At 37.6% G+C, this 19,694-nt stretch overlaps 5 protein-coding genes across 9 annotated transcripts in view; 2 read left to right on the top strand and 3 right to left on the bottom strand.

Moving 5' to 3' along the window:
* The first annotated feature begins 1,068 nt into the window (after window positions 1–1,068).
* On the top strand, window positions 1,069–4,588 carry anchor (integral membrane protein GPR155 homolog anchor). 3 transcript variants are annotated; one of them, XM_018022940.2, is made up of 12 exons: window positions 1,069–1,165; window positions 1,285–1,432; window positions 1,511–1,634; window positions 1,695–1,984; window positions 2,057–2,868; window positions 2,937–3,004; window positions 3,069–3,215; window positions 3,274–3,413; window positions 3,489–3,648; window positions 3,714–3,879; window positions 3,964–4,150; window positions 4,227–4,588. In XM_018022940.2, exons 3-12 carry the CDS (start codon window positions 1,534–1,536, stop codon window positions 4,538–4,540), a joined length of 2,385 nt encoding a protein of 794 aa, XP_017878429.1. In that variant the 5' UTR covers window positions 1,069–1,165; window positions 1,285–1,432; window positions 1,511–1,533; the 3' UTR covers window positions 4,541–4,588. The 3 variants fall into 3 exon arrangements, with proteins under 3 accessions (XP_017878429.1, XP_026668533.1, XP_017878430.1); XM_026812732.1 differs by having other exon boundaries at window positions 1,071–1,169; window positions 1,285–1,428; XM_018022941.2 differs by having other exon boundaries at window positions 1,071–1,169.
* On the bottom strand, window positions 4,555–6,069 carry LOC108623967 (elongator complex protein 5-like). The gene is made up of 2 exons (XM_018022881.2): window positions 6,033–6,069; window positions 4,555–5,935 (listed from the first exon to the last, which is right to left on the bottom strand). Exons 1-2 carry the CDS (start codon window positions 6,067–6,069, stop codon window positions 5,136–5,138), a joined length of 837 nt encoding a protein of 278 aa, XP_017878370.1. The 3' UTR covers window positions 4,555–5,135.
* Window positions 6,070–6,411: 342 nt separating this feature from the next.
* Window positions 6,412–7,452, bottom strand: LOC108624017 (elongator complex protein 5-like). Its single transcript, XM_018022945.2, has 2 exons — window positions 7,344–7,452; window positions 6,412–7,246 (listed from the first exon to the last, which is right to left on the bottom strand). Exons 1-2 carry the CDS (start codon window positions 7,402–7,404, stop codon window positions 6,447–6,449), a joined length of 861 nt encoding a protein of 286 aa, XP_017878434.1. The 5' UTR covers window positions 7,405–7,452; the 3' UTR covers window positions 6,412–6,446.
* A 135-nt stretch (window positions 7,453–7,587) lies between these two features.
* Window positions 7,588–15,674, top strand: Madm (MLF1-adaptor molecule). Of its 2 annotated transcripts, XM_018022943.2 has the most exons (12): window positions 7,588–7,678; window positions 7,952–8,445; window positions 9,390–9,476; window positions 9,971–10,195; window positions 10,280–10,410; window positions 10,477–10,571; window positions 12,518–12,601; window positions 12,683–12,970; window positions 13,146–13,305; window positions 13,377–13,563; window positions 13,641–13,760; window positions 13,835–15,674. In XM_018022943.2, exons 2-12 carry the CDS (start codon window positions 8,317–8,319, stop codon window positions 14,144–14,146), a joined length of 1,818 nt encoding a protein of 605 aa, XP_017878432.1. In that variant the 5' UTR covers window positions 7,588–7,678; window positions 7,952–8,316; the 3' UTR covers window positions 14,147–15,674. The 2 variants fall into 2 exon arrangements, with proteins under 2 accessions (XP_017878432.1, XP_026668534.1); XM_026812733.1 differs by lacking the exons at window positions 7,588–7,678; window positions 9,390–9,476 and having other exon boundaries at window positions 7,874–8,445.
* A 248-nt stretch (window positions 15,675–15,922) lies between these two features.
* Window positions 15,923–19,694, bottom strand: part of LOC108624011 (uncharacterized) — a 14,470-nt gene continuing 10,698 nt past the window's right edge. For both annotated transcript variants that reach the window (XM_018022934.2, XM_018022935.2), the window contains exons 11-19: window positions 18,978–19,508; window positions 18,744–18,919; window positions 18,521–18,670; window positions 18,180–18,462; window positions 17,903–18,112; window positions 17,683–17,833; window positions 17,253–17,605; window positions 17,068–17,188; window positions 15,923–17,007 (exon numbers count right to left, since the gene is read on the bottom strand). In XM_018022934.2, the coding sequence (XP_017878423.1) occupies window positions 16,298–17,007; window positions 17,068–17,188; window positions 17,253–17,605; window positions 17,683–17,833; window positions 17,903–18,112; window positions 18,180–18,462; window positions 18,521–18,670; window positions 18,744–18,919; window positions 18,978–19,508 (2,685 nt within the window). In that variant the 3' untranslated portion in view covers window positions 15,923–16,297. The remainder of the gene's footprint in view (window positions 17,008–17,067; window positions 17,189–17,252; window positions 17,606–17,682; window positions 17,834–17,902; window positions 18,113–18,179; window positions 18,463–18,520; window positions 18,671–18,743; window positions 18,920–18,977; window positions 19,509–19,694) is intronic.

The raw sequence follows: 19,694 nt of genomic DNA, 5'->3' as shown, positions 1-19,694 counted from the left end.
ATTGAACTAAACATACGGATCTTTTCATGGTAAACATTTTATAATTGCGCAATATAATATAAGAATGCATGAGTCACGAAGGCCAGTCATGTAAAGATACTGTACGCATGTAGTACATATATGCACATACACATACATACCTATTTTACTGAAATGCCTTAAGCAAGCAAGTTCAACGCACAGACATGAATAGTAAATTAAAAAATTCATTTGATTATAGAAAAAATATCTGCCTATGTGCTCTCGTGGTTGTTTTATTCCTTTCTATAGTCTAATTGTAAGATCAACAAAGAGTACTCTGTACTTCATCGTAATATATCGTGCGTTTTACGTAAGTTCAAAGTCTCGATCATAATATTCCAACGAGTCAACATTATCTATCAATAATAATCTTGCAGTAATCCAATAATCTTACGTAATATTATCGGCGTTCTTTAATCGGCTAGACAGAAAAATATTTGATGTAAAACCTGGTAAAACCGATACAAGGATATATATACAGCTGTTTGTTGAAACTGTGCTTATATGTTTTGCGATTTAATAGAAGAATCGCTTAATGTATAATATAGATATCAATTAATGTGTACGAAAGAAGAAATATGAGTAATGTTCTTCACTGACCATGCGTAATCATTCGATTCACTGATTTCTTTGCGTAAAATGTGCGTATTGATAAACTGCTGAATTCCAAATATTGGTGCCTGAAGTTGGTCTGCTAAACCTTACACATATTCGAATCTGCCTCTTGCACCTTTTTCATAATACAAGTTATCGCCTGCATACAATTTCTCACTCTGTTTTGTCATCGTGATTCATCAGCGCAATTCCGCGAAAGGTGGATGTAGACGTCGCTTCAAGCAAACCAAAGTCCTGTAAATGTGATTGTATGCAACCTTATGTTTTTTATGTTACATTAATAAACATCTTGATTGCATTTTGCTAATTATGATTGACTTGTACTTTCTCTTTTTCGCACTACCTCCTTTCCTTCCAAATAATCATAATTCTCCTTCGAACACGGGGGCCCGAAACCGGCTTGATCCATCTCTGAGTCTGGTGCTCGTGACTGTTTATCTGAACGTATTTGCATAATATATTTACTGCATCGAGTAGCATTGACACTTTACACGATACTTACCCGCAAAGAGATTTGCTATCATTTCTTGTACGTACGTATTCCCTTTCATCGGTAACATGACAGGACGTATCTGATGTGTTACATGTTCAGGAACATATGGGATATCATTCGTTGAAAAAAGGAACGTTTAAATTTGTTTATTGCAGATTGTAAAGAAGATTGTATAAAGTGGAGAAAGATGAATTTGACATGGATTTAATCTCGTGCATCGTTCGATGTATTCGTCCTCTTTGGGGCAATGTTATTTTAGCCAGATGACAATATTCATATTAGGAACAACTGTATTGCTAGAAAGTAATTTTTTTAACTACTCCTTTTCGTATCCCGAGTGTATGTGCATTTACATTAATTTGTATAACATTATCTTTGTAGGAATTTAAACGACTCTATTAATCATGTCTCTTTTGGAAGGAACGCAGATATCATCAATGCAGACTGAACCGATTGATAACTTGTATCTTGCATTGATACAATGCTTTGCTATTATATTATGCGGGTATGTATTCTTATAATTGTTATCAGAAACATTTAAAATTAAATTTGTTTGCTTTTTCAGATATATCGCAGGCAGATTCGATGTAATTAGTAAATCAGAAGCAAACGGTCTGAATACTTTTGTAGGGACGTTTGCCCTGCCTTCTTTAATCTTCATGTCACTGGCAAAGCTTGATTTTAGTTTAGTAAATTGGAAGTTTCTCCTCGCCGTGTTGATAGCTAAAAGTTGTGTATTTTTCATCGTTCTTGGCGTGTCTCTAGTCATTAAAAGACGAACGAATCCAGGCTGTGCTGCGCTCTTTGCAATATTTACCACCCAAAGCAATGATTTTGCTATCGGATATCCTATGAGTAAGTAAACAATCAATATCTCTCTACACTTTGCGTAATGCTTTATATAATTAAAATTGATTACGTTCATAGTCGATGCTCTGTATGGAGTTACGCATCCCGAATATGCTGCTTATTTGTATCTGATGGCACCTATATCGTTGGCTATTTTAAATCCAATTGGATTTGTATTACTAGAAATTGGCAAACGTTATGAAGAAGATAACAGAAGTTATATGAACATGATTTATTCTATCGTAAAGGGAATCGTATTAAATCCTATACTTCTTATGACAGTTTTCGGTATCTTGGGAAACTTGACATTCAGCCATGTTGTACCAAGCGTAATCTCAACTGTGCTAGATGTGTTTGGTAACGCGTTTTCGGCTACAGCTCTTTTCCTCCTGGGATTAATGATGGTTGGAAAAGTGCACAAATTGAAGGGCACGGCTCTGGTTATACCGGGCATACTGATATCGGTCAAACTGCTGGTTCTCCCGTTGGTCATAAGAGAATCCATTATTTTGATAAACGCTGGAATTAACTCTACGGATACTCAGAATTTGAGTACATACGGATTTCTATACGGTACAATACCGACGGCTCCGGCTTTATTCATATTCACTCTTCGTTACAATATCGAGATTGATTTGATCGCTTCGTCGATGGTCGCTTGTACATTTTTATCTGCTCCGCTGATGTTCGTATCTGCGAAATTAATCGATGCCGTATCCTCTGGAATGACACCGAAAAACTATACGCATCAGTTGAACGTATTTTCCTTCGACGTGAGCATCGCTTCGGCGATTGTCTGTATATGGTTGATAATTTGTTTCGTAGGATTCGGGCGACAAAAATACAAGTGCGTTACTCACAAGTGTACGCTTTTCATTGTAATTGCACAGGTTTGTATATTATTAAATTTTGTACCAATTGTTAAAGTTTTCACCTGAAAATTGCATTGTGCTTCCAGTTAGCTACAGCTGTAGGTGTTATAATATGGACCAAACTCGAATCACACAATAGCGGTTCAGTTTTGTGGTAATTACCTTCAGTGATTTCTCAATCCCTCCATTTCTATAATTATTGACATAATTTATTCCAGGTATATCCAATTCACTTTAATCACTGTGGGAGTGTATGCTAGTCGTGTATGGACGATGGGGATAGCAGCTACTCTGTTGTACTTGAGTTCTCGATCCTTGGAATTTGTTAAAAATGTCCAGAAATGGTTTTTTCCTATTGGATGGGGGTACGACAATATATTTTAATTATTGGGACGATGCAAAGAATAATGAAGTCATTTTTAGGATTCCGCTTGTGATAGTAATTATAATGTGTTGCGTGATATCTCCAAAGGAACCTGACCCCGCATTCATAAACCCAAATTTTCAACTTGGCAGAACTCAAGCTGCGATCTCTATGGTCATACTGATATTCTGTTTCATTGGTAAGTTCATGATGTACGATCTTACGAAAACAGATGAATGAATCTTCATTTGTATTGCGTATCCTTTCTTTACAGTGACAATGGGCTGTTTGGTTTTACAGCAGATGTACCAGCGTCGACAGGCCTCGACGTCTTACTCTAGTTTAGCAAATAATATTGAGGCTTCTAATGATGATAGTGTTGAAAGGCGTGTAGTAGATGTTGAAGATCTTGCCTCAGATTCTCGTACTCCGATGTGAGTGAATTCATAAAACAAATATCGTGTATTTCATTTAACAATCAATGCTCTGTTCTGTGCAGAATCGGTTGTGAGTTCGCGAACGGCTGTCCCAACGGAGTGTGCAGAGGCAATAGTAATGACATTGATGATTGCGATTTACTGGTTGACCTTGAGAATGAAAGAAACGATCTTCAATCTCTCCGACACCTTGTTTTCGTAATTCTCTTGCTATGTTCCATGTTCATTGTAAGTACAATAAGTAAAAATCAATGAAAATAGTAAAAAAGTATAAGGCCAACAAGATTTATCATAAGCATTATACTATTTCAGGGCATAACGATATCGATTGGAACACTCATAATGGAGAAATTGACAGGAGTTTATGCGGAGCTAACATTTCTGGATGTCGCTTTAAACTTTGGCCAGTCGTTGATCGCGTTCGCCATTTTCGGATTAGACGCTGGCCTCGGGAAGCTTGGATGTTGGCTACGAAGAATGTGTCGCAAATGGCGCGCAGGTATTATTCTTACTTGTTACCGCAGAAATTCTACACAAAACGAAATCCTATACGCCGCGTAATTTGATATTTATAGGAAAAGAATTGCAGCTTCCCGCGGAAGACGCGTTGAGCCCTGAAGTGAAGGCTATTAGGGATCAATTTAATCGTTGCCACTTGGACGAATGCCGTACTCGTATAGCCATGTGTCGTAGGCGTATGCTGAAATTGTACAAAAACGTCTTCACTGGGACTGAATTGGTTAATTGGTTACTGAACGCCGGTGTTGCAGAAACCAGAGAAGAGGCTGTTCATTACGGCCGGAGCTTATTAGAAAGTAGAGTATTGCAACATGTTGACGGTATTGAGCATTTTAGCGATCAAAATATACTTTACACTTTCAATGCCTAACTGTATCATTCTTATTCAGAGAATTATAGTCTTTTTATTTATTATTTATTATTGTACATTTATATTTGTTGTCTCAAATCTCGGAGTAGGTTCCTAGCAACGTTTTCTAATTCTGTATACTGTATTATTGTGTAAAATATCACGTTTTTCATACTCCTTTGTGATTTATTTAAATTATATCAATTATAGCAATGATGCTCGACATCTATTTTACACATGAACAATCCTAAATAATATGTAATCGTAACGCTTCAAGAGAAAGTGATATAATGAATACACATATAATGACTTGAACCAAATGCCAAAGATAAATAATAGTATTATATATTCTATTTTTTTAATAGAATACAGTATTTGATTTTTCTGTGAAAGACATATTATAGAATACCTGTATTTCCTTTTGCAGAACTGTCTTACAAAGTTTATATAATAATTTATAGCAAAATATGATGATTATATTAATATTTCTCAAATATTTTTTTAAGAACTCTTACTCGATCAAATATTATATACATATATGTAATATATTAAAAGAAGTTGTAAAATGCAAAGTAAATATATTGGCTTGGGGCATTAGAAAGTCTGTATTATTAAATTAAATACATAAATCATCGTCTGGATCTTCCTCATCAAAATCATCTATGCTCTCTGGTTGATAATGAATTTTAGATGTACTCGTCGCATTAATCATGTACGGTAATACAAGTTCATTCCTCTGTTTCATTTCATTCTCATTTATTTCTATCTTGAAAGAAGATTCAATCTTTTGTTTCTGATTCTTATACCCCATGTCCGATTTCTCATTTTTCTCAATCTTCTCAGACTGAATTTTGTTAGATGTGTAATTTTGATTCACTATCTCTTGCTGTCGCAAGATCCCTCCACCTACTTTACGATGTACAAAATCTACTACATAATTCATATTATTGTTATCTGTTTTTGTACCAAGAAATCTTTGTATCTTCACATATGTAGTCCCTAATGTGTCAATACAGGATATCTTATCTTGTATGAAATCATTTCTATAAATACAAATTAATTGGGGCACTTGCTCGCTCAACCTCTTTAAAAACCATAAAGTCTTCGACAGTCCAATGGACAGAATCAAAGATGACAAACAATCAACTATTACTATTGATTTTATATTTATATTTTGTAGTACATGTTCCAGGTTATGAAAATCTTGTTCACGAGTTGAATTTACGTCAGGCTCGTTAATATCAATGGTATAATAATCATGAATTTTTATGTTACTTGTTGCGAATGGTCCAGGTCCGTCAAACATATATTTTGGATCTGAGAACAACAATATATCGAATGTCTGTTCAGGTTCCCTCTCCCGCCACATTTCTAGCCATCCTGCGATCAAATCTCTCGCATAAACCGCATCAACTTCTAAAATATCATTCTAGTATTAAATGAATATAACCTCAACGCAAGAAAAAAACGATGAATCCTCTTGGTGAGCGTGCTAAAGAGATGCTATACGCACCTTCGTCAAGGACGAACTCGACATCTATTTTACACATGAACAATCCTAAATAATATGTAATCGTAACGCTTCAAGAGAAAGTGATATAATGAATACACATATAATGACTTGAACCAAATGCCAAAGATAAATAATAGTATTATATATTCTATTTTTTTAATAGAATACAGTATTTGATTTTTCTGTGAAAGACATATTATAGAATACCTGTATTTCCTTTTGCAGAACTGTCTTACAAAGTTTATATAATAATTTATAGCAAAATATGATGATTATATTAATATTTCTCAAATATTTTTTTAAGAACTCTTACTCGATCAAATATTATATACATATATGTAATATATTAAAAGAAGTTGTAAAATGCAAAGTAAATATATTGGCTTGGGGCATTAGAAAGTCTGTATTATTAAATTAAATACATAAATCATCGTCTGGATCTTCCTCATCAAAATCATCTATGCTCTCTGGTTGATAATGAATTTTAGATGTACTCGTCGCATTAATCATGTACGGTAATACAAGTTCATTCCTCTGTTTCATTTCATTCTCATTTATTTCTATCTTGAAAGAAGATTCAATCTTTTGTTTCTGATTCTTATACCCCATGTCCGATTTCTCATTTTTCTCAATCTTCTCAGACTGAATTTTGTTAGATGTGTAATTTTGATTCACTATCTCTTGCTGTCGCAAGATCCCTCCACCTACTTTACGATGTACAAAATCTACTACATAATTCATATTATTGTTATCTGTTTTTGTACCAAGAAATCTTTGTATCTTCACATATGTAGTCCCTAATGTGTCAATACAGGATATCTTATCTTGTATGAAATCATTTCTATAAATACAAATTAATTGGGGCACTTGCTCGCTCAACCTCTTTAAAAACCATAAAGTCTTCGACAGTCCAATGGACAGAATCAAAGATGACAAACAATCAACTATTACTATTGATTTTATATTTATATTTTGTAGTACATGTTCCAGGTTATGAAAATCTTGTTCACGAGTTGAATTTACGTCAGGCTCGTTAATATCAATGGTATAATAATCATGAATTTTTATGTTACTTGTTGCGAATGGTCCAGGTCCGTCAAACATATATTTTGGATCTGAGAACAACAATATATCGAATGTCTGTTCAGGTTCCCTCTCCCGCCACATTTCTAGCCATCCTGCGATCAAATCTCTCGCATAAACCGCATCAACTTCTAAAATATCATTCTAGTATTAAATGAATATAACCTCAACGCAAGAAAAAAACGATGAATCCTCTTGGTGAGCGTGCTAAAGAGATGCTATACGCACCTTCGTCAAGGACGATTAATTTAGCGCCGTCTAATAAAGGTAGCGTTTTTATAGACGTCATTGCGTTAAGCGTAACTATTGCGTTATGTTATGAATAGATTCAGCTATCGAATCAACAATAACCACGCAGTTGATACGCAAACGGCGCCGAGAATCCTTCGCGTCGAGGAGCGCGTGGCAAGGTTTCAAGTCGGAAAAAGGCGATTGAAAATCTGCTCCAGAGATCGAAAGCCACGCTTGTTCGATCCGAGACGATGCAGGGGATTTGAAATCGTTTTAAACCAGAATCACATCGATGATTTCAGTTTATATTTCGTTCGCATCGCGTAGAAATCGTAAGTATAATCACGAACTATAGTAGACGAGGTAGAGGAGTGAGCGGCGGATTAAGAACGAAAAGCAGTGACACACGATCGGTATATCTGGCTTGGTGTTCGAACATCTGAAATCGGTCGGCAGATGCTCCCATGGTCGAGCCCGAAAAGGGTGCGGTAATACTTGGATCGCCATACTGGGCGAACGTGACCGAAGACAGAGCGAAAATGAATACTAGAGTGTGTGTCACATCGAAGCTACTTCGCTCATAACAAGAGGTTTTATTTTGACAGTGCGATCTGCGAGTGATCCGCGCGATGTCCGGTGAAACGGTGAGGTCTTGAGGGAAACCGAAAAGCGTCGATCCGTGCGCGTGACCGCGTAAGATCAGAAATATCGCAGCTCGGGTTTCCCTGGAGAGAAACGGGTTGTCGCTGCATGTGTCACCGTGAGTGCTCGCTGTGCTACAAGGCACCGTGTCCTGCACCAACGGCAAGTACTTTCCGTTAAACCGTTTCACGTGCGCATCGTCGGCAGTGCACCCGCGGTAGAACAGATGCGACGATTGAGCTAAATACACCTACGAATCGCCACCACCGATGAGTTTGGCCGCGTTGCGCTCTGTTCGGTGCTGCTCCTTCAACTAATCGCGTGTGTGATGCCCGGGAGTCGCTCCAGCACGGACCCAGAGCACAAGTCACCGCGGGAAAGTGGTGAAGATTCGGAAGATGAGAGCGAAATCCTGGAGGAGAGCCCCTGCGGGCGGTGGCTCAAACGCCGGGAAGAGGTATGTCCGTTTTTACGAATCTCGCCACACTTATTTGTTTATATCACGTTCGTCCATACGTTCCGGAGCCCGGTTTACGAACGTTTGGCGGGCTGAGGATCACGATGCCTGGCCTGCAAAAATTTCTAGCCGATCTTCTTCCACGACTTCGAAAAACATCATTTGTCTATTTGATTATTCACAGTGCATCATATTTTTCTATGAAAAATACCAAAGGACTGACGTTCGTAATCATGATTTTCAGCCCATCGTTTGATCTACATGTTCTCTTTGTCATAATTGCAACCTTATTACTGTATTAAGTAACATAACAATGGTGAAATATTTGTTCCTCGATGCTTCTCGTTAGCATTGTTCGTTCTAGCAGGTTATTGGGGTATTTGTACACGATTTGTTGCTGAACAAAGTGTTTGAATGTTGGGATCTGGACAAGGTTCATGCAATACTTCTGTTCTCGAAGTACTAAAGTACATTCGAGGGTTTCTTATGTGTTGATGCAATTGAAAGATAATATTATCGCTGGGAAACTGGGAGATGTATGTTTGTCTTGTAATCTTGTTTAATACTTGTGTACTTAAAAATGAATCACACACAATTGATCTTAGTTCTCGGACATTTCAAAGTTTAACCATGCTAGCTTTACGTCCGATCAGCTTCGCAGAATTTGTGTATTTCACTGTGAATTCACATTTGTGGATTGATCTCCAACAGCTTCTTGGCACTGAGCTTTTACCGTCAGTGGTCTCTTTCATATTTCATCCTAAAAATAAACTGACATAGTTGGATCATTGACTACTGCATTTAGGAAAACGTATCATTCCTTTACACCTTTCTTTAATGTTTATGTTCGATAAATGAAGATTGTTTCGTAAAGGGAGTCAGTAATGTTAAAGGAGGAAACTTATCAACTATTTATTGCTCAATAACTATTATTTTATTGTTAGGTATATGTAGGTTCCAAGTCCACGTTAGCCGAAGGCTCTACCTTTGGAGCAGCCAGAGGCAGTGAAAACGAAGTCACTGAAATGGAGGTATGTCTATTTAAAGGAAAATAGGCTATCTCTTTTATTTTACCCTGTACAATTAAAAAAAAAAGGGCATTCCATCAAAATGATGTAACGTAAACACAGGGGCTCTTTGTATACTTTATTCGAGTGCAGCCTATTGTCATGTACATTCTCTAGTGGCAATCTGTGCCTTGAATTACTTCCCCTCCTTAAATTCCTAGCAAGGTCACATTGATGTAATGGCAAATAGGCATGAAATCGTTTGAATTGTGCTTTAAGTAACTTTAAAATGGATGATAGCAGTAATGTAATTTGACCACTTCATCAGATGTATTAATAGTCTGATTTTACGCTGTGTAACTTCTGTACATTGTAAATAAATATATTAATATGTATTTTTACACGATGCTTGTAAATAAACTAACTTTGTACTTTGTATAATCGGTTTGATCGATTCCGACGAATCGTGCGTGATCGAAATGAATTGTCGTCCTTAATGAATGTCGTTTATTATTTAGGTGGAACAACGTGATGTGCCGGGAATCGACTGTGCCTATTTGGCAATGGACACAGAGGAAGGAGTTGAGGTTGTTTGGAATGAGGTGCAATTCTCTGAAAGGAAAAACTTTAAAGCGCAGGAGGAAAAGATACAGCTTGTGTTTGAAAATCTTACGCAGTTGGAGCACCCTAATATTGTTAAATTTCATAGGTATTGGACGGATACCCATAACGATAAGCCTCGAGTAAGTTATCACAGGAAAAGCTGATATATGTATATTCAAACCTATCTCGAAATGTCAATTAATCCGTCTATTGTTATTTACCAGGTCATATTTATAACTGAATATATGTCCTCCGGGTCTTTGAAACAGTTCCTAAAACGAACAAAACGTAATGTGAAAAAATTACCCCTGCAAGCATGGAAACGTTGGTGTACTCAGATACTTTCTGCCTTGAGGTAATTCAATTAATCTTTACATTCGTTTAATTAAATCTGTGTATTAATTCATTTGGTTCTTTACAGTTATTTACATTCCTGTTCGCCCCCCATTATTCACGGAAATCTCACTTGTGACACTATATTTATTCAACATAACGGGCTTGTAAAAATTGGCTCAGGTAAGTAGTTGAACGTATAAAGAACTTTTTATTCTATGGGACAGACGTGTCTTGTATTACGAAAGTACAGTTGTAAATCTGTACGATCGAAACACTTTGCTAACAAGTGTTATAGATGTATCGTGTAGCTGCTCGTGTAGGTATCGAAGAGAACATTTAGCCGTAAATAAAATTATTTAATATATAGTGGAATAGGAGTTTGCAAGGCACTTCCGTTTTTTTATTCACAGGACTATGTATATGAGAGGCTAATAGTTTTGTTTCTCATAATTTTCTTGGAAGAAAACTGTTAATCAGAATTTAAAAAAAAGACCGACCAGTGATGCTAAAATTACTACTGTGAGCTAAACTGGTATTTATTTTGTTCTTACATGGGGTACAAGCAAAGTACGTATATTGCCAATTACTGTGATTGCCTCCTCGGCGTTCATACGATAAGCCAATCTACAGTAATGAATAAGTTTTATAATACAATTGCTCAATTAATTTCTGCTCGATACGTAATGCACAAGTCGCGTCGTGTTATCTATTAATTAGACTTAACGATGCGTAAACGATACAGAGTCCGAATGTTTTTATCACGAAACATAATAATGTGTGGAAGTGGGTGTGATACTGTTATGTATTGTGAAGAAAGTTTTACTCCATGCCATAAATCAGTAATAATCTTAATCGAATCATACGATACTTTGATGGTATATAATGTATACGAAAATAATGGAATACTATTTCTACCCGAATATTCCCGATAATTATCTAGCGTTATTAGTTTATTTAGAACAATTTATTCATCATTGCTATTATGTTTACATTGTGATACGATTTTCGCCTTCTCTCTCTCCCGCTCTATCTATCTATCTTTCTATCTCTATGTCTATCTATACACCTCGCTTTTTTCCTATATACATTCGTAACTTGTTTCCTCTTGCCTATTAGTAAGATAAATCTGTTAGAAAGATTGTGTATAAATCGCTTTGTATATATTAGGAGTAACTTGAGTCCTCATTTTTAATTGTAGCAGATAGGCTAATCTAGATAATGAAAAAAACACAGCAAAATCCTTCGAACGGAGAGGAAGTACGAATCGTACTTTCGCCTGTACAAGAGGATAAAAAGTCAACTGATTACGACGGTTCTTCGATTCCGTGATGTAAATTGTGAAAAGGTGAAGAAAATACATTTGGCAGATAATCCGTCGACTATTGCCAGCTAAGTAACTTAGACAGAACGAGGTAAACATTTCCCTTTATGTATGTACCTTATATGTATTTATATAACTACATCTTAATTAACAGTAGAGTGGTTCATACGAAATATTCCGAGGTTTAGTTCAGTTTTGATACCGTTGCATTACATTTCGTGCCTCGAAATTTGACGGGCAAAAGGGTTTGAGGATCTTCATCATCTAGCACACGCATTTTTTCATTGTATTCTAATTGATTTTTGTTTTTATATCCTTCCTCTCCAATAAAATGCCCTTCTTCGTTTTCCTTGTCAGACGAAACGAAGGGAGAAAGACTATGCTCAATTGAAGTGTTTCTTTTCAGAATGCAAACATAATCGAACTGTGTAAATTACATTCTTACGACCGACTGTTTAAGTTTCGCTTATCCTATTCTCATTGTACACACTATGTTTATCTCTCCCGGAGGCACTTTCGTGTGTATGTAATGTGTATACGAATCGTACGAGGGCTCAAGTTACGCATAGGATAATTTTTCAGTTGCAATACAATTTTTCTAACGATCTATTAATTCATTTATTATACCACGCAGGTGGCGGGTATTCGAACAGAAAATACTGTCTTTTCTTTTTAAATACTTTTACACGATAGAAAAGAGAAAGAATGCCTGCTGCCCTGCAAAGAAAGTTTTTTAACGCATTGCTTGTTCAATATTTTCGTATAATCTTTAAAAGTAACGGCAGGTTCGGTTTTCTCATTCCAGTGGCTCCCGACGCGATTCATCATCACGTTAAAACATGTAGAGCGAACATGAAAAACATGCACTTCGTAGCACCTGAATATGGAAGTAAGTTTAATGTTTTTACACGTTATTACGTGTATCGGTCTGTTCTTATTCCTATGGAACATTTTCTATCTCGTGTTTCAGATTCTGTGACCCCTGCCATTGATATTTATTCGTTCGGTATGTGCGCCTTGGAGATGGCCGCATTAGAAATCCAAGGTAACGGTGATTCCGGTACGACCGTGACCGATGAGAACGTACGGAAGACCATAGAATCGTTAGACGATGCCCAGCAAAAGGACTTCATCCGAAAATGTCTTCAAATGGACCCGCTGAGTAGACCGAGCGCGAGGGAACTACTTTTTCACCCCGTCTTGTTCGAAGTACACTCGTTAAAGTTGCTCGCCGCTCACGCCTTGGTGAATTCAGCTAGTGAGTTCATCATGTTCCTCTTATCTTATCTGCTTGTTATCTTCATGGCTTGAAATGCAACTTCTGTCCCCTGTGCATATGTGCACTTTATCATTCTCTTAATGACTTAGATAACGCACGATCGTTAAAACTGAAATAAACCGACTGTTGACCTTCTCTAACTTTTTTCTTCCAGCTAACATTTCAGAAACGATAACGGATGAAGTTTTGCAAAGGCTATACGGACCTGATACGGTAGTTGCGGAAATTAAGTATCAAGGACGACCGCCGCAGCAGATACGATTAAGTGATATTCCCGTTACGGAAAAGTTAGAGAAATTCGTCGAAGATGTAAAGTACGTTCAACGATCGTTCTCGGTCGTTCGTTAAAACAAGCAATATTCATAACCGATTTCTGGGTTGACAGATACGGTATATACCCTCTGACAGCATTTATGGCGAAGCTACCACCACCTGTTCGACCCAGGGCGATATCTCCCGAGGTCACCGAATCGGTAAAGTCGGTGACACCCGAACCGGTGGACGTGGAGTCCCGGAGAGTAGTTAATATGATGTGTAACGTTAAGCCTAGGGAAGAAAGTTGTGAATTACTTGTGAGTGGCTGTAACGATGATGAATAACGATTGCCACGGTGTTTTTTCTACATTTTTCATGCTCCTGTGTTTCACAGATGACAATATTATTACGAATGGATGACAAGATGAATAGGCAATTGACGTGTCCCGTGAGTCAATTAGATACTTCGATGCTTCTCGCTCAGGAGCTTGTACATTTCGGATTTATTAACGAGGTAACTACCAATCTGTTCACTGATGAATTTTAAATGACGACAGAGGAGATTTACGAATTTACACTTTGCTACAGAACGATCGTGATAAAATAGCAAATTTAATCGAAGAGGCATTAAGGAGTTGCTTTAATAAGCAAATGATGACGCCAGGAATGGTATCGCTAACCAATCTTCCCACCCAGACTACGTTACTGTTGCCTGGACCAGAGTTTCCGTGCTTGCAACACTTCGATAATTCGATGTATAACGCGACAACATCCAATAGTGATAGTGTTATAACTAACCCGCTGCCAAAAACCTCAGGTCTACCTGTCGTGTCGAGTATCACGAACAGAAGTCAACTCGATGAAACGGAACCACCGTCGAACGCTGAGAGCGGTAGTTAACCATCCAGGATATCTGGTAACTCAGTTCACTGTGCCACTTTGCACGCTCTATGTATAGACTGGCTATGTATTTTTATATTTAAGTAAAACAGGATGAAAGAATGGAATCAAATGATTAAAGGATGATAAAAATGGGCGCCGTGGCTTAAGTATTTAGTCGAGAACGATGCTAACGCGAAATAGATTCAATTCGTATACTTTTTGTTTTTTACTAACTGCGTTCGGCACTTGAGTCATTCTACTGAAACGAATGATCAATTATTTTTATGTTTTTTAATTAAATCGTAAGGTAGAGAGATAGGTGGTAAATTTAATGAAATAAGATTAAAGAACGCGCTAATATTTCAGTTGATTATATCTTTCGAAGATGAACCGTGACAAGTATCGAGCTGCGTGTAATCATAGACAGGTAATTAGGCTGAAATAATAAAGGGCATTTTACTAACAAGTGTTTGAATTCGTCGAGAAATTTGAATAATCAAGTAAATGAGGAATACAATTTACTTACTGTCGCGAATTGACGACATGTTTTATAGAATTTTATCTTTTATATTTAAATTAATCCGAATTAACAGTGGAATAAAGAGAGGAAGTAATGATCTAATTTGGCGAGGTACGGCGATGGAAAAAATGAAATAAAAGGCGGATCGCTTCTGCATTTGTTTCGAATCAATCGTCATGTTTAATTATTTTTAATCGCTAAGGTGAACGAAAAAAATTTTAATTGGAAAAGATAAAAAAGACAATGGGAAGAGAATAGTAGCGCGTATAATGTTGATGAAATATAGAATGTAATAGAACAGTGGTCGCTCAAATATAAATACATTTGTTCTTCTTTCGCAATAATAATGGAATACAGCCACGGCCCTCCTATACTTCGGTATTATTGATGTGATTAAACCAAGGTTATTAAATCTCGATAAAATTAGCTGAGAAATCCTTGTAAATAATTTATATTTTTAAGAAGATCTGTTGACACAGAAAACTAGTCATATAGGTATATTCGAGTGCTAACAAACTAACACCGACCTTATTATGTCTTTTTGCATTTATAACACATGCTTGGCCAAGAGAATACTGCGCTCCGATTTCGTACCTTGGTAAAAACTAAAATCATTAATAAACGATGTGAAAAGAACAAAAAAGAAAATTCTCAGTGACGCATTTCACTAAGCAAACGACTAACAAACCATTTTACTAGCGGTAAAAAGAGAAAAGGCAAAATGTTAAGAAGCCGCAGCAGCAGCATCAGCAGCAGCAATAATAACATCAACAACAACAGCAACAAGAACAAGAACAAGAACAAGAACAACAAACTATTACCAACAACATAAACTTCGATCTTAAGTATGTAAGTAGATTATCGAACTAAAAATTGAATGTATAGCTTTATAATTCAAATTATAAAAAAATAAAATAAAGAAAAAAACCGGAAAAAGGAAAGTGCGACGACGACTGAAATCGTGGATATTATCGAAAAGGGCTGTACGCGATGACAGTGATAAATAAATATTATAACTCGGAATTCCACTGCCTAAAATTTGTTTTTGTTCATTAGTATGTTTGTGGTATCCCATCTTCCTCAGTTCCAGATTCTTTTGTACTCTTCCTCACACACACACACACACACACACACACACACACACACACACACACACTCAAAGGCAGACAAGAAAAAACGGTAACAGAACAAACAAAATGTGATGCGTTCTATAAAAATTTATTTGTGTGATTTTACACATTATGTAGATAGCAGAGAAAGAAACACAAAACATCTATGGTGTAAAACATTTTAATGAATGGAGTGTAATGACAAAACGTCTTTACAGATTCTTCCTTGACGGTCAATGTTCTGTCCTTAAATCTAATGGGGTAGATGAGAGAGCACGTAAATACTTGTGAAATGAAGAAAACAAGTGCGTACGTGTGTATGAGAGAGTGGGAGAACTTGTGTACATTTTCCAATCTGTTTATTAACACACTGCAAGCGTAATGTAATACTCTTACAACGCTAAATCTTTGTTACGTGATATAAAGAACGAAACTTTGGATGACGATGATGATAATAAATTTTTTCTTAAAAAGTACAGTCGTTCGTTTGATAAAATCGTACCTTACAACCTAAACCTTGTAAAATTGCCATATCTCACTTTAAGATCCATCCGTAGTGCGATTCAGCAAATAATCAAGGTCGTGAGCAATGCGATCAAGCATTCCGCTGGTCGCTGCTTCGCAATTGGTAATAACGATCTCAGGTGCTTTCTCTTCGCCGTCGGGCTGCTTTCTTTCTGTTGTATTTGCAATATCCGGGATAACGTTCACGTGTTCCCGTGATCTAAGCTCGGGGGACAGTAATTCTTCATTTTTCACGGCCAATGTCACGTCCGGCATTCCGGTCAAACGCGGTTCGATGTCGGCGTTGCACAACAGTTTCGCCGGACTCTCCGGCGACGGGTTGTGGGCTAGAAATATTTGTCCCTGGGATTCCCGGTATTTACCGAACTGTCGAAAGCTGCAGCAATCGCTGACACCGTACGTCGATTCGTTCAGGCCGCAGGAATTGGACGCGCGGATTGAAAATACATTGTCAAACGCCAGTGCCTCTTGATACTTTCGCGGGCTAGTATTGTAGTTCTCCAGATTTATGTCGTCCGTGTGGTCAACGCGGATCTCTGGCAGGAATCGGCTGGCGACGGGGACGGAAGGCTTCGAATACGCGGATGAGGACTCGTTCACGAATTCGCGCATGTCTATACCGGCTGCGATGCCTCGAGCACCTAGGTACGGATCACCACCGATACCTAAGGACGATGGTGGAGGAGCTGTGTCGTTCTCTATCTCGGCGCTACTCTTTGAACACACTGCGAATAAAAAATGTTATATACACGGGTGAATTTTTAATGAGATTTTTCACAAAGTACCTTTAATTGGCTCGGATGATATTTCTTCCTCTGTGTCCTGCTTCCATTTCAATTTGCGTAACATCAATTCGACGACTGCCAGATCACCATTCACGATGTAGACCATTATTATAACGAAGCCCTAAATTATTCGGCGTTAAGTATTTAATTAATATATTTTTGAAATTATAATATTACGAACTCACCAAAGCGGAAGAAAGCGAAGCAAATATGTAATGGAAGATGATTGAAGTAGAATTTATGTAGAAGATCGACGAAGCTTCCATTGCGATGACGCCACAGATAACTATGACAGCTCGATGAAGCATTCGCAATCTGGCTTCTATCGCTTCTTTCTTCATAACGTTCTCCTCTACGAGAGCGTGAGCCTTGTGCAAGATGCCCAAGTACAACAATACAAAAATGAGAAACATCATTGTTGCGCAAGTGACAAATATAGTATAAACTCCGCTGCCAAACATCAACCACCAAGATTCGTGTCTCCAACCGGTGCTCTTGTGTGTGAGCTCGGTACTTAACACCGCTAAGATAGGGACACCTATAAGTAAAAGAGAAAAAGATTTAAGTAATTATAATTGTAAATCATATGTAATTCTTATTTAATATTATTCGAACCGGTTATGACTGCGATTACAGTAGGCTGGAAGTGTTGACTGGATCGCACTTGAGTCAGGCCGGCATAAATGATCAGCGCTTCTGATATCGGCGCCGACATGCCGATGAGAAGAAATGCTTCCAAAGTTATTGCTACGATCGCATATGAACTCTAAGACAAAATAAATTACATTTTACGCTTCATAAATTCTTAATTACGTGGCATAAAATGTCTTTTCACCTCTGGTAAATCATTATGCACAGCGTAAATGAAAACAGTCATCGCTCCGACCAGAGCCCCGCAACATTGAAGCTTTAAAAAATTTAGCCAGCTTCGATTCTTCCACCAGAACGATCCTAGAATGACACAAGAGAGGAGGCATTGCGCCAAACAGCTGCCGCAACCGAATACTACGATGAACGTGGTCTGCTCTTTTTTTGCCAAAACTACCTGAAGATAATCTTTGTTGTTTCACAATTTAAAGAGAGATATTCGATACACATTGCCTGACACTTACTCTGACGGCACGTGCCGTTAGGAGCACCGCGAAGCTGCCGGTAGTGGGACACTGACAATGGGTTGCGGCGTCACCTGGCGATGTGTTGGCCACGCAGCTGTTCAGATCCCAGGTGCCGGTGTCGTCCATAAGGCCGCACGAGACATTCCACGAGCTCGACTGGTTCTGCACGTGCTTCAGCTGCAGGTCCACCCAGATCTTATTATGTTTATCCATACTGAATGCAGGCACTGCGACCGTGATCACCCGGGAATTGACGCGGAATTCCAGATCCGTTCCATCGCTTAATCATTGAGAAGAAGTTAGGAAATCAAAGATTGTATAATATTGTGATCACTTACTTGAGTTCTTTGACATATGTCGCTGGAAGAAAATGAGATATGTTTTTATAAACGATAACGATTGCCGTTAAAGTGCTGTTGTTCTTTAAACCGCGTTGACGTTTCTTCCACAAACGTATTGCTATTTTGTCATCGTACCAATTTGGATATCTATAAACAAGAAGTGAACTAACTATTTTAATTAAATACATGAATTAATATATTTTCAATGAACAATAACTACGTAGAATCATCCATGGGGATTTGAAGGGAGTGAGTCACACTGTCTCCGTTGTGTTGATGCAGTTCCTGAACATCCACCACCACCGAAGAAAATGATAAGTGTTTGTAAGAATGATCGGTCAATCTGGACCATTGTATCAGACTCCGTCGAATAATTTGCAATAGCAGCAATACTTTCTAAAAATGATAAACTCCAAGATTCAAATCGAATTGAAATAAAGTTCCTTTAATTTACCTGTTGACTTAAAATCGAATTCTCGTCGTTTAGTATACGATTAATTATGCGTATCAGTGGTTCCGTGGAGACGTGCAAGTCGGATTGATTAAAATCTTGCTGATAATTTTCTATTTCTGTCAAGATACTCAAGATACGATCTCCTTCGCCGGGATAAAGAGGCAGGGCACGCGACCGTAGAATTTCCCAAAATGTGCAAATCGTTTCGGAACCAGTCGTGTTCTGGTAGCCCAATGTTAGGCTTTTAAATCTATTGTAACATGGAACCAGCAATTCGTATAAGCAGGAAGAGAAATCAGGTGTCTGCCATTCAGGAGTGGTCGCGTCTTTCATCGAGCACAGCCGGGAGACCTTCTTGCCCGTAAAAGATAGCGGGCATTCCAACAAAGCTTCAGACCCAGGTGCAGTGTCTGGCCAAAGCAGACCCCATGATTTGTCCCTCAGGCAGATCGGTATCACAGTCCTGTTCACGACTTCCACGCGAACCGACATAGACTTGTCCGCGACGTTGCAAGTATATATCGCGGATTTCTATAAATAAAATAAAATACAATACTTCATGAAATTACTCTGATCGATTAAGGATTATACATAAACAATACTAGCACGTTGAATTTGTTATTATAGATTTGTATTACTATTAAAAAGCTACCTGTAAAATTTTAAATCAATTCACGGGTTTTTTTGAAAAATTATAGTGACTTAAACTTTGTATGT

Source organism: Ceratina calcarata, unplaced genomic scaffold (genome assembly GCF_001652005.2).
Source record: "Ceratina calcarata isolate Rehan_Ccalc_2016 unplaced genomic scaffold, ASM165200v1 scaffold297.2, whole genome shotgun sequence".
NCBI classification, from domain to species: Eukaryota; Metazoa; Arthropoda; class Insecta; order Hymenoptera; family Apidae; genus Ceratina; species Ceratina calcarata.
The sequence above is the reverse complement of the archived record's forward strand: the minus strand, read 5'-3'. Positions and strand labels throughout refer to the sequence as shown.